At 41.1% G+C, this 12,797-nt stretch overlaps 1 protein-coding gene across 2 annotated transcripts in view; it reads right to left on the bottom strand.

Moving 5' to 3' along the window:
* The window catches only part of bcas3 (BCAS3 microtubule associated cell migration factor), a 1,223,934-nt gene that overhangs the window by 501,962 nt on the left and 709,175 nt on the right, over positions 1-12,797 (bottom strand). For both annotated transcript variants that reach the window (XM_043718095.2, XM_043718097.2), the window contains one exon: positions 5,910-6,010. In XM_043718095.2, coding sequence (XP_043574030.2) covers positions 5,910-6,010 — 101 coding nt within the window. The remainder of the gene's footprint in view (positions 1-5,909; positions 6,011-12,797) is intronic.

The raw sequence follows: 12,797 nt of genomic DNA, 5'->3' as shown, positions 1-12,797 counted from the left end.
AAGCATATGGTGTTTTGGCTTTCATTAACAGGGGGATCGAGTTTAAGAACCACGAGGTTTTGCTGCAGCTCTACAAGTCCCTGGTGAGACCACACTTGGAATATTGTGTCCAGTTCTGGTTGCCCTACTATAGGAAAGATACAGAGACTATAGAGAGGGCGCACAGAAGGTTTACCAGGATACTGCCTGGACTGGAGGGCTTGCCTTATGACGAAAGGTTGAATAAGCTTGGACTTTTCTCTCTGGAGAGAAGGAGGAAGAGAGGAGACCTGATCGAGGTGTACAAAATAATGAGTGGAATAGATAGAGTCAATAGCCAGAGACTTTTCCCCAGGGCAGGATTGACTGGTATGAGAAGCCATAGTTTGAAGATATTAGGAGGAAGGTATAAAGGAGACGTCAGAGGTAGGTTCTTTACGCAGAGAGTTGTGAATGCATGGAATGCGTTGCCAGTTGTGGTGGTGGAGGCAGAGTCATTGGGGACATTTCAGCGACTGCTGAACATGCACATGGATAGCAGTGAGTTGAGGGGTGCTTAGGTTGTTACTATATTTTACATTAGGATTAAATCTCGACACAACATCGTGGGCCAAAGGGCCTGTCCTGTGCTGTAATTTTCTACGTTCTATGTTCTTCCAAAGTGAACTACCTTACACTTTTCCGTATTAAAACCTTAGGGTTTTCCTTGATCCTAACTGCCAATAACTTCTCATGTCCCCTCCTGGTTCTTCTTCACCCTATTTTTAGATCTTCTCTGGCTAACTTATAACTCTCAAGCCCCCTAACTGAGCCTTCATGCCTCATCCTCACATAAGCCTTCCTCTTCCTATTGACAAGAGCTTCAACTTCTTTAGTAAGTGATGGCACCCTCTCTCAACTACTACCTCCCTGCCTGATAGGTATATACTTATCAAGAACCGCAGTAGCTGATTCTTGAATAAGCTCCACATTTCAACTATGTCCATCCCCTGCAGTTTCCTTCCCCATCCATCAATTAGTTAATGTTTCTATCTTGACTTTGTGTCATACTTCATTTTATATGCTCCTGTGAAGCATCTTCGGACATTTCTTTACACTAAAGATGTTATCTAAACATCGGTCATTATTGTTGCTATTGTTGAATCATGCTACTTAGTTGGATGTCATTCAGGACTTCAATGCCACCTGTTTTGAACACTACTTTTCTAGCATCATCTTGAAAGTACCTGTGGAAAATTGGATGGTTTTGAGGTTGAGGGTAGATAGCAAGGGGCTTCAGCTGTACTGGTTCAGGTGTATTTCCCAGTGAACAGATCAAGGAAAAACAATTATGTCGCTAGAACTATCTGTGCGCCAAAGTCAGGCAGGATACTAAAGATAGTTCATGAATACTTGAAGTACCCATGACAAATAAGTAGTGAAACACCTCACATTGTTATCAAGCTGAAATAAGGAAATCCTAGATTAATCATTAAGTCGATGATTTGGCCTGCAAGTCATATTTTGCAACCACAATTTAACCACTAGGCAATAGTATGTAATTTTTCCTGTTCAGCTGTGCCCAGTAATGCATCATGCTGGAAGTGTACTGAATGGGTTTAAGTGTTTATGGAAAGAACAAGTGCAAAATAAGACTTTCTTCAGGATTTCCTATGTATAGTTACATGAACTCTTAGTGTATATATATTAGAAAAGACACCATGGCAGGGTGAAGGAACGTCTAAAGGACCAATACAGATACAATGGGCAGAGCTGAAAGTTGATAGCACCATCGAATAAGCCTACTATTTGAAAGGAACATTGAAGCTGTGATATAATTTAAAGAGATCACAGCAAAGAAACTAGTGAAACAAGGAAAAGCCTTTTTCAAAATTGCATCATTAAAACTATATTGATCACACAGCAGAGTTACATTATTAGCATTTGTTTTAGTTAATCCCATTCCTCATTTACAGGAAATCTGATTACAGAGAAGTTTGGTTCTAATCTCACTGACTACTTCTTGACAGCCATTCTTAGTTCCATTGGTTGAATAGAAACAATTACACGCATCAGCCATAAGAAATGCCAGGTGTTTAATGAAAAGGTGGGAATATGCCACATACTAATTTGCACTGAAATCAAAGTAGAAAATATTCAAAATACTTAGCTGGACAGGCAGGATCTGTGGAGTTAAACTGAGTTAATGTTTCAGTCAATAATTATTCGTCAAAACTTAATTTTCTTTATCCTAGATACAGTGACTTAACACTCGGTAGTGGGGTCACGGTCCAAAGGGTGGTAGGAGGTGGCATTGTGAGTGTTGGCATTTGGCTTCTGCTAGATAAGGGCCAACATACCAGACAATAACATTAACATTCTTGTCCATAGCTTGCTGACAATGTTATGGTTAGACCTAAGAGTAGGAAACAAGAAGTTCAGGTGGCCATAGATTAGAGTGAATGATAAAGGCAGAAAATAAACAACAGATTTACAAAAAGTGAGAGGTGAAAGGAGAGGCCCACATGGAGGGAGAGTATTGGAGATGGCTTAAGTGGTTATCACTTGAGGGGGGAGAACTCTGGCCAAGGAAACGGGCATGAATGATGAAATGATAAAAGATATCGCACAGAAGATGTTCCACATCAAAGGAACATGGGAGTAGGCCATTCAGGATATTTGGGAATAAAGCTGAGGCCTTCACTGAAGACAGAGTTCGGAGTTAGAGGGTATTGTGAATAGCTTAGATTTAATTAGTTTATCTTAAATGCAACTGTGGGCCCTTTGGAACTCTGGAGAAGATGGGAAAAAGGACAGCCAGTGGTCCCGCTTTTCATCTAAATCCAGTAGATACTGTAGAGAAGAGGCAATGTGGATGGTAGGGAAAACAAGTACCTGTTTGGCAAAGAATGTCCAACACGGCTGAATATCCTGATACCATTGATCATGTAAGTTCACAAGGAAGACCAACCACAGTACAGAGTCATGGAGGGCTGAATGATATCTTGAAACCAGATTTCAACATGACTCATCTTCATCAGGAAAGAAAGGATAGGCTACTGAATTCCATAAGCCTGCTCCATCATTCAATGAGGTCATGACCGATCTGTACCACAACATTATTTAGCTACCTTACCTTATACCTAGATATCCTTAACTAAAAATCTGTCGAGTCTTGAAATATTCTTGTCTCAAAATTAACAGAATTCACCGACAGAGAATTCCACATTTCTTTTTTTTTTGTAGAATTTTTATTGAAAATTTAACATGTTTTTACACGTTTACAAAAGAAAACTAAAAAAACCCCAAGTATAAACATTGATATACAATTAAATCTCAAACAAATAATAACCAAAATCTATCAACAGAAAAAAGAAATACCGAGAAAAAAAAACAAAACTCAACTAACTACTCATCTAACCGACAACTAACCAGAGTGTATGATTAAATCTCTTAACATTATTCAAGAGAAAAAAAAACTGATGGATAACACAGAAATTGGGTAGTGATATACATGTTCGGAATGTGTTAACATCAGATCATAACAAAACCCGTATTCGTGCGGGATTCCTCTCCCAAGGGGCCCCGGACCAGTCAGGTTCACCCTCTCAATTAAATAAAAGCCCTTGTTAGGCTGACAAAATATCTGTATTTGTGTAATTCAAGAAGGGCTGCCATATTTTATGGAATAATTCATTTTTTTTGGTGCACCAATTTGTAAGGAAGCCGGGGGAATGTAATTATTCTGTGCCAATTCCATGAGGGCCCTCAGCCACCCAGTTTATCAAAGTGTTTTTCCTTGCACAGAAAGAGAGAATGGAAATTAATCTCTTCCCTATCGTAATTTCAGATGTTCTTTATCCAATAAGTGTGTCTCCTATAGGAGAGCTATATCAACCCTTTCTTTCCTGAGGTTTGATAATATTTTCTTCCTTTTGATTAGTGAATTACTCCCCGTGACATTCCAGTTGCACCATTTAATCGACTGATTAACCATAATCACCGGGCAAGTCCGAGACCCCTCGGGAGAAGAAACCCTATCCAAAACATCCCGAGCATAGAGCATATAAAATTCACAAAAATAATACTCAGATCAATATAATAAAAAACTATTTCTAAACAAAAAAAATAAAACTTATTTAAACAGAGATTTTCCCCCTTGTTCCCAGGGGGCAACGCTTCCTTTCCAAAAGCCCATCATAACCTCTCCCAACCAGTGCCCCACCCTTGACCCAGGCACCCCATGATAGGATAAAGAAAATTCAAATATACTACTGAGCTAGAATTGACAATGAGTACCCTACCCCCCACCCCCCTCTCACCCATACCAACACCTGGATATATTTGGTAATGTTAATACCATGTATGAACATATATATCTATAAAATTACAGTCTCAACAAATAATATTTAAATATAGTAATACAAAATAACAGGGGAAAACAACCCCGCTCCTGAGGACAGGGATAAAATAGGATAAGGTAACCACCTCCCCCCCACCTACATTAACTAGACCCCCTGGCCTATATATATATATATTACAAAAAAGGGGCATAAAATCGCTAAGTGAAGAATAAATAAATAAACCCCTCTCCCCAACCCCCGGAGATAATATTAAACAGTAAGGTAATGAAGGGAAAAAAAAGGGGGGTAAACCGGGGTGGGGGGAGGGCAAAACATCAATTAACTCTTACAATTTATCTAAGAGAGTCCAAAAATTCCTTGGTCTTCTTCGGTGATCCAAAGTTATACACGGACCCTTCATGGCTGAAGTGTAGCATAGCTGGGTAGCACAAGGAGTAGTGAATGTTTAAATCCCTGAAACACTTCTTCGCTTCGTCAAATGCCGTCCTCTTTTGGACCAAAGCTGGGGAAAAGTCCTGGAATAACATAATCTTGGATCCTTTATAAATCATGGCTTGGGGATCTTTCCCAAGATTTCTGGAAGCTTCCAAGAGCATTTGCCTCTCCTTGTAGCTCTGCAGCTGGAACAGGATGGGCGGGGGTGCTGGTTCGAGCCGGGCCCGTGCAATGCAACCTGGTAGGCCCATTCCACCCTTACCTGGCCTGATCCAGTCTCCAGATTTAAAAGCTGTAGAAGGCACTGCTCGACGAACACTGTAAGCTGGCCTTCCTCTTCCTGTTCGGGAAGGCCCAGCAAACGAATATTTTTTCGACGACCTCGAGAATCCGAGAGTGAATTCCATCTGCTCTGAGACTCTTCAATGAAGGCGTCGATCTTCGCGTCAAGTTTGGAGATTATTTCCGCAAGGCTCACCAGCGTAGGTAAGTCCCCCGGGACTTACCTACAGACTGCGGACGCCTCTGCTGCAGCTGGGGAGGGTGTGGGAGGGGTTTCTGCCTGCCGAGAACTGCGGGCTCCTTTCCCCCTAGTCATTTTTACAGGAGACTAGACTGTTTAAATTTAGTACTGAGCAACTAATTACATTAAGTAAAAACTATTTTAAATGATTTGGTAAGTGTGGTAGAGGCGGGTGGTCCACTTTGCCCAAGTCTTGGGAGGAGCACTATAGACTCAGACTTGCTGAGTCGCCGCCATATTGGATCTCCGAATTCCACATTTCTATTTGTGTTTGTGAGAAAACAGGCTTCTGAATTTCTTCCTAAAGAGCCTACATCTCATTTTTAAGATTACTTCACCTTCTTTTGATTTCTCCAACAAAGGAAGTAGTTTTTCTGCATCAAATCCTTTTAGCATTTTAAACAATAGTACAGGTAACAATTGAGGAAAAATAATCATGGAATAAAAACAGGAACCAACCTCAGAGTAAAACTGTCTTCATATGCAGTATAATTTATCCAATACCTAGATCCAAATAATATCCTAAACCATGGGTTTCTGCTATATTATTGTTATGATAGTTAATGTGAATATCTCCAACAAACTGAAACTTGGCACCATTAACTAATAACAGAGGAACAGCTACTTACACCCAGTCAGTTGATTCTGAGAGTGTTGGACAGCATCGGCACTAAGCAGCAATGGATGGTTTGCATTGAATGGTGGTTGGAGTTCATTCCACTGTGGAGTCCTGTGTAGCAGAGTGTGAAAAAACACAAGATTTGAGAAGAACAAAGCATACTTTTAACATTCAGCATTTAGAATGCAAATATCAGACTGGTGTTGTTATAATGGCCATTGCTATGAATATCATGTTACCATCCAGTTAGGAATGGTGCCTTAACCCACTCCTTCACTGGTCACAACAAAGATTGAATTTTAAAAGATAAGTGATATTGTCAAGTAGATATATTAAACTGTACAAGCTCTGCACCAGAAAGAAGTCAACCTGGTTCCTTCTTTTAACAAATAACGACCTCATTTATTGGAAACAAAACTTACTTCAGCAATGATGTAAAAATAATTCACAAAAGATTTGAACAGTGCAAATGAATCCAACTACTCTTCTCAAAAGAAAAACACACAAAGACACTGTATCTAAGTCGGGAAAAGGTATGTAAAACCATGCAAAATGTTATTGTAAAAGCACTGTGGGCAAGTGTCAGTTAAAGTCAAAGGAAAAAAAAATTATTCACAGATTGCCCAAAGTGCTGGACAACAGCAAAAATTGCTTTCCACACAATCTGCTGGCACAGGGAAATCTTCCTGGATCAGGTATGGCTAGTTGACATAGCTTTTTCTGTAGACAGTAGATTTGAATTCTCCTTTAGGAACTCTCTATTGTGATTATAAAATATTCAAAAGATTTATGACTCACAATGAGGGCAGACAAAAGAAAATGCAGCTAAAACAAGTTATCTTTGATTGTCTAGTTTAAATCTAATATCCTATTTTCACCCACAAATTGATTTCATGTGAGAATATTGCAGACTCCATGTCACGTTTCAAGCAGCTTGTTCCTTGCAAATACAATATTGCTACTGCTGTAATGAGTGAATTTTGTTTAGTGAAATATTCTTTTCAAACCTTCAAGCTATACATGTATATATGTAATAATATATATGTGCACATGTATATGTCCAGTTGTTATATTATAAATCAATATTTTGAATAGCACACCTTTATTATAATTACTAAGGAAAAGTGGAGACCTCTTTCAGATTACCTCTGACTATTTTTTGAATCTCTCAAAAGTTTTGTTCCATTCACAAAGAACTTTGCTAACTGTTCTAATATATTCTCTCATCAACTCCTTCAGTATGTCCAATCCATTTCCAGGCCACTGTCAAATGCTCATGGAGTCATAGAGTCATAGAGATGTACAGCATGGAAACAGACCCTTCGGTCCAACTCGTCAATGCTGACCAGATATCCCAACCCAATCTAATCCCACCTACCAGCACCTGGCCCATATCCCTTCCTAATCATATACCCATCCAAATGCCTCTTAAATGTTGCAATTGTACCAGCCTCCACCACTTCCTCTGGCAGCTTATTCCATACATGCACCACCCTCTGCATGAAAAAGTTGCCCCGTAGGTCTCTTTTATTTTCTTCCCCTTTCACCCTAAAACTATGCCTTCTAGTTCTGGACTCCCCCACCCCAGGGAAAAGATTTTGTCTATTTATCCTATCCATGCCTCTCATAATTTTGTAAACCTCTATAAGGTCACCCCTCAGCCTCCAATGCTCCAGGGAAAACAGCCCCAGCCTATTCAACCTTTCCCTATAGCTCAAATCCTCCAACCCTGGCAACATCCTTGTAAATCTTTTCTGAACCCTTTCAAGTTTCACAACATCTTTCCGATAGGAAGGAGACCAGAATTGCATGCAATATTCCAACAGTGGCCTAATCAATGTCCTGTACAGCTGCAACATGACCTCCCAACTCCTGTACTCTGACCAATAAAGGAAAGCATACCAAATACCTTCTTCACTATCCTATCTACCTGCGACTCTACTTTCAAGGAGCTATGAACCTGCACTCCAAGGTCTCTTTGTTCAGCAACACTCCCTAGGACCTTACCATTAAGTGTATAAGTCCTGCTAAGATTTGCTTTCCCAAAATGTAGCACCTCGCATTTATCTGAATTAAACTTCATCTGCCACTTTTCAGTCCATTGACCCATCCAGTCAAGAACCTGTTGAAATCTGAGGTAACCTTCTTCGCTGTCCACTACATCTCCAATTTTGGTGTCATCTGCAAACTTATTAACCATACCTCTTATGCTCGCATCCAAATCATTTATAGAAATGATGAAAAGAAGAGGACCCAGCACCGATCCTTGTGGCACTCCACTGGTCACAGGCCTCCAGTCTGAAAAACAATCCTCCACTACCACCCTCTGTCTTCTACCTTTGTGCCAGTTCTATATCCAAATGGCTAGTTCTCCCTGTACTACGTGAGACCTAACCTTGCTAACCAGTCTCTCATGGGGCTGTTCAGCAATGTGTAATGCACATGATGGCTTTGTGTCTTTTAATACTGAACACAGCTAAATGAGAAAATTTTGCTTGTTACTACAGTTGGTAAATTATTTCTCACACTTTAGTTATGCATAAGACAGTATGTTTAGCTTTTTCGTACTTTGTCTGCTTTAGTTGTGAAAGGTCGAACAATTTAGGGCCAACCATTGCTCCTTGCATTAGCAAGCTCCATGTTCTCATCATTTTCTGGTTAAAGCAGTTTCTTCTGAATTTCTTACTTCATTTAGTTAGGGTGAATTCACATGATATTGCAGTAATAGTGTCAGTGCAATCACAATCAAGAAGCAGGGCCTGACCTGACACCAAAGCAGAGAAGAGAGCGAGCAGCAAGTGGAGAAAATCCGACTTTATTCTGTTTTGGAATCAGTTCAGGTCTTAACTGAAATTCTGTCACCAAGTCACCCTTTATTTATATGTGGGAAGTTCCTTGACAGTGGTCCAGCTTCTTCTGAGCCAACTCTCAGAATGTCAAAGTGCCTGAAGTCCCTCTATTTTGTCTGTCAGCCAGGGCTCTGCGATTGGACCCGATTTAATTTAGGGAACTCATATTCTATGATGTCCACCTGGCTGACCTCATTACAATCACTACATCCCTCCCCAATGGAGTCCAAGGATATGGGCTGACCCTTTTTCTTGTAGCGCCTCCTGGAACGCTTTAGCATTGCGTTAGGTTCCTCTGACTCTGCATTTGGATATGGGCAGCATATAATGCACAGGAACTCATCTCTTGTGCACAGATCATCTCGGGACAAGTTCACCTTTTTCTTCCGTCAGCAAAGGGTTTGATGCGTCAAGATCTGCCATGTCCATCTCAGACTCAGAAGTCTCTTCAGCTTTTGATAGAGAGGCAGAACCCACAGGTTCCAACAGTCTTTCCAACTATTTCAAGGCCAGGGCACATTTTGCTCCCAGACTGTTTGCAAGTCTGCAGCTTTCATATAGTCCACGTGTTTGTTTAGGACTGTCGCTCCTACCAGAACTTTACACATCACTAATCCTGACCTTGCATTGACTAAGCCTTTTACTCATGCAGAGCCATTTAGAACATTGAACATAGAACATTACAGCTCAGGAGCAGGTCCTTCAGTCCACAATGTTGTGTTGACCGATTCTGACTGTGAACCCTATCCATGCATCTCATAATTTTATAGACATTTATCAAGTCTCTCCTTAGCCTCCGTTGCTCCAGAGAAAACAACCCAAGTTTTTCTAGCCTCTTCTTATAGCTCAAAACCTCTAATCCAGGCAGCATACAGGTATATCTTTTCATATACATCCTTTAATGTGACAACCAGAACTTAACACAACACTCTAGGTGTGACCTAACCAAACTCTTTTAAAGCTGCAACATGACATCCTGACTCTTGAACTCAATTCCCCGATCAATAAAGGCAAACATGTCATATGCCTTCTTTACCACCCTATCTACTTGTGTGGCCACTTTCAGGGAGCTATGGACTTTAACCCCAAGATTCCTCTGTACACCAATGCTGTTCAGGAACTTGACCTTAACCACTTCCATAGTTCTAAACCAAACATCATCCCCTGTAGTAAACTGTCTCTTTTTGCTTGGTGGAGCCTGGCCTCTGGCACTGGCCTTCCTGATGCTATTTTACCTTCCCAACCTGGGGTGGGAGGGTCAGATTTAACCTCCTCATTAGCAGCTCTGCTGGAGTTATCCCTGTGGCTGCATGAAGGGTGGTCCAATACTCAAACTGGGACAGTTTAGTACCTGGTGAAGCTGTAGACTGTTTCTTCATACCTGCCTTCACATTTAGACTGCTTTTCTGCCAGGCCATTGGATGGCGTATGGCATGAAGCTGTCCTTAGATGTTGAATACTATTTGATGTTTGGAAATACCCAAATTCTCTGCTGGTAAACAACAGCTGGTATCTGCGACCAACACTTCCGGGAGTCTGCGTATTGCAAAAGATGTGTGCACTTTATCTATCGTATGCATGTCCAACCACTTTGAATGGGTGGCTACAATGAATAAGAACATTGAGCCTTCACAATTGACATGCAACTGAGTCCAGGATTTACCCAGCCACTCTCATGAACGTGGGGGAGATTCTGGCTGTAATTTTGTTCTCATTGGCACTCTGGGCTCTGCCCTAAGCGGGCCACCAAACGCAATTTCCCACCAACATCTTCATTTTGGATACCCCTGGATGGCCCTGGTGGAGTTCAGCCAGAATCTGGTGTGACCTTTGCTCGGGACTATCACTATCACTTTTTCTCTCTATATGCTGTCCTCAACAGTGATCTGGTTGTCCGGGTCCAAAAGCATTTCAATTCTGGTTGTGACAGCTTTTTGGTTTAGCCCATCAACATCAGCTGTTTCAGTTTTGTCAGGACCAGATATTTCTGCATTCAAAGTCTGGTATTGTCAGCTGTGACTGGAAATGTGTTCAAAAAATTTAAAACCGCTATGGACACTTACGTGCCGTTACCACCGGTGGCGTATCTGCCAGTGGGAGGTGGCTGAAGGCATCCACATTTGCTACTTGGCTGCCTGGATGTTGTTCCAACTTGTAATTATACGTACTTAGCATTAGAGCCCACCGCTAAATTTGGCCTGAAGCTATGAGCAATATTGCCTTGTCCTCTTTAAGTAGACCTAGCAGGGATTTTTGTTCTGTTATTATTACAAATTTACATCCGCAAAGGTATTAGTAGAACATCCTGCCTACAAATATGACTGCCAAACCTTCCTTCTCAATCTAGGTGCAATTATACTCTGTACTGGCCAAAGCTCTAGGTGCATATACTATTGGGCATTCCACTCTATTGGGCCACGTATGAACTAATACTAACCTGAAGCTATAAAGTGAGGCATTGCATGTCAATACCACATCTCCTTTGGGATCATAGTGTGCCAACACCTAGCTGTTTCTTCATTTCCCTGAAAATTATGGCTTTTGGCTGTGTGATCATTTCCAAGACTGACCAGTTTATAGGAGTTGATGCAAAGGTGCACGGATGAAGGCCAGGTTATGTATGAATAATAATTCAACCAGCCCAATGAAAGACCTAAGCTTCGGTACTGACATGGAAGCTAGGGCACCTTTGATTGTCCTCACTTTACCTTCCAATGGGTGGAACCCAGTTTTATTGACTCTGTAGCCCGAGTAGGTCATTTGGAATACACAGTTTTCCCTTCTTAGACCGATACTGGCCTGGGAGAAATGTCTAAGCGCTATATCCAAGTTCTCAAAGTGCTTCTTATTTGTCTTTCTTGTTATTCGCACATCATCCAGATAAATGGCGACCTGAGGTAGACCTTGCAAAATGTTCTCCATCTGTGAAAAATTGCACAGGCTAATGGTACCTCAAATGGCAGTCTTGTATCAGGTTCAAGCCCTTATGGATATTAATTGCAGCATAATTCCGGGAATCCTCATCAAACCTCAATTGCATGTACACATGGTTCATGTCCAGTTTCATGAAGGACAGCACCTACTCATAGCTGTGCATATTAATCCTCCATACAAGGGATTGGGTATTTATTCTGCTGTGAAAAGCAATTTATCATTTGTTTAAAACTCCCATAAAGATGAACCAACCTATTAGGTTTCACAATCGGTATAACGAGTGCTGCCCATTCCACAAACTGGACTGGTTTGATGATTCCTTTGTTTTCCAGCCTTCTGATTCCTGCATCTCCTTTTGCAAGTATCACTGGGCAGACCTTGCAGAATCATGGCATTGCTTCCTGGTTAACATACAAGTTGAAACCAAAAGAGAAAAAGCTGGAAAATCCCAGCAGGTCTGGCAGCATCTGTAAGGAGAGAAAAGAGCTGACGTTTCGAGTTTAACTGACCCTTTCTCAGATCTGACAAAGCTTTGACAAAGTGTCAGTTAGACTCAAAACGTCAGCTCTTTTCTCTCCTTACAGATGCTGCCAGACCTGCTGAGATTTTCCAGCATTTTCTCTTTTGGTTTCAGATTCCAACATCCGCAGAAATTTGCTTTTACCCTTTTGTTTTTAACATACAAGTTGGCCTTCGCTCCTTTGATAGTCCCTAGACTTTCCTGAATGACTTCTAGGCATTTAATTCGGACTTCACTCGGACAGCCATTTCTCAACTGCAATATTTTGATCTTATCTACGTGAATCTTTCTCAATCAATTTCACCCCATTAAGCTCGGACCCGAGTCTTTTACTATAACCAAACTAGCTGCTTCTCAAAAGTGGCCAAAACTGAAGTTGGTATCCTAAACCTATAAGGTTCCCCAGTACAGGTTCTCAGTCTAGCCAAGGTCTAGAGCAAAGTCCAGAGCAAAGTTTTTCTCAAGACTGCTTCTTCAATCACTGAAATGGATGCGCCAATATCGATCTCCATTAGAAGCAGATGACCATTTAACCAATTTACTGCAATTGGATCCAATTTGGATGTTGCTAAGCAATTTAACTGTTCCAAACCAG

This window comes from Chiloscyllium plagiosum, unplaced genomic scaffold (genome assembly GCF_037043375.1).
Source record: "Chiloscyllium plagiosum isolate Xiang-an unplaced genomic scaffold, Cpla_swu_hap1 HiC_scaffold_31, whole genome shotgun sequence".
NCBI classification, from domain to species: domain Eukaryota; kingdom Metazoa; phylum Chordata; class Chondrichthyes; order Orectolobiformes; family Hemiscylliidae; genus Chiloscyllium; species Chiloscyllium plagiosum.
The sequence above is the reverse complement of the archived record's forward strand: the minus strand, read 5'-3'. Positions and strand labels throughout refer to the sequence as shown.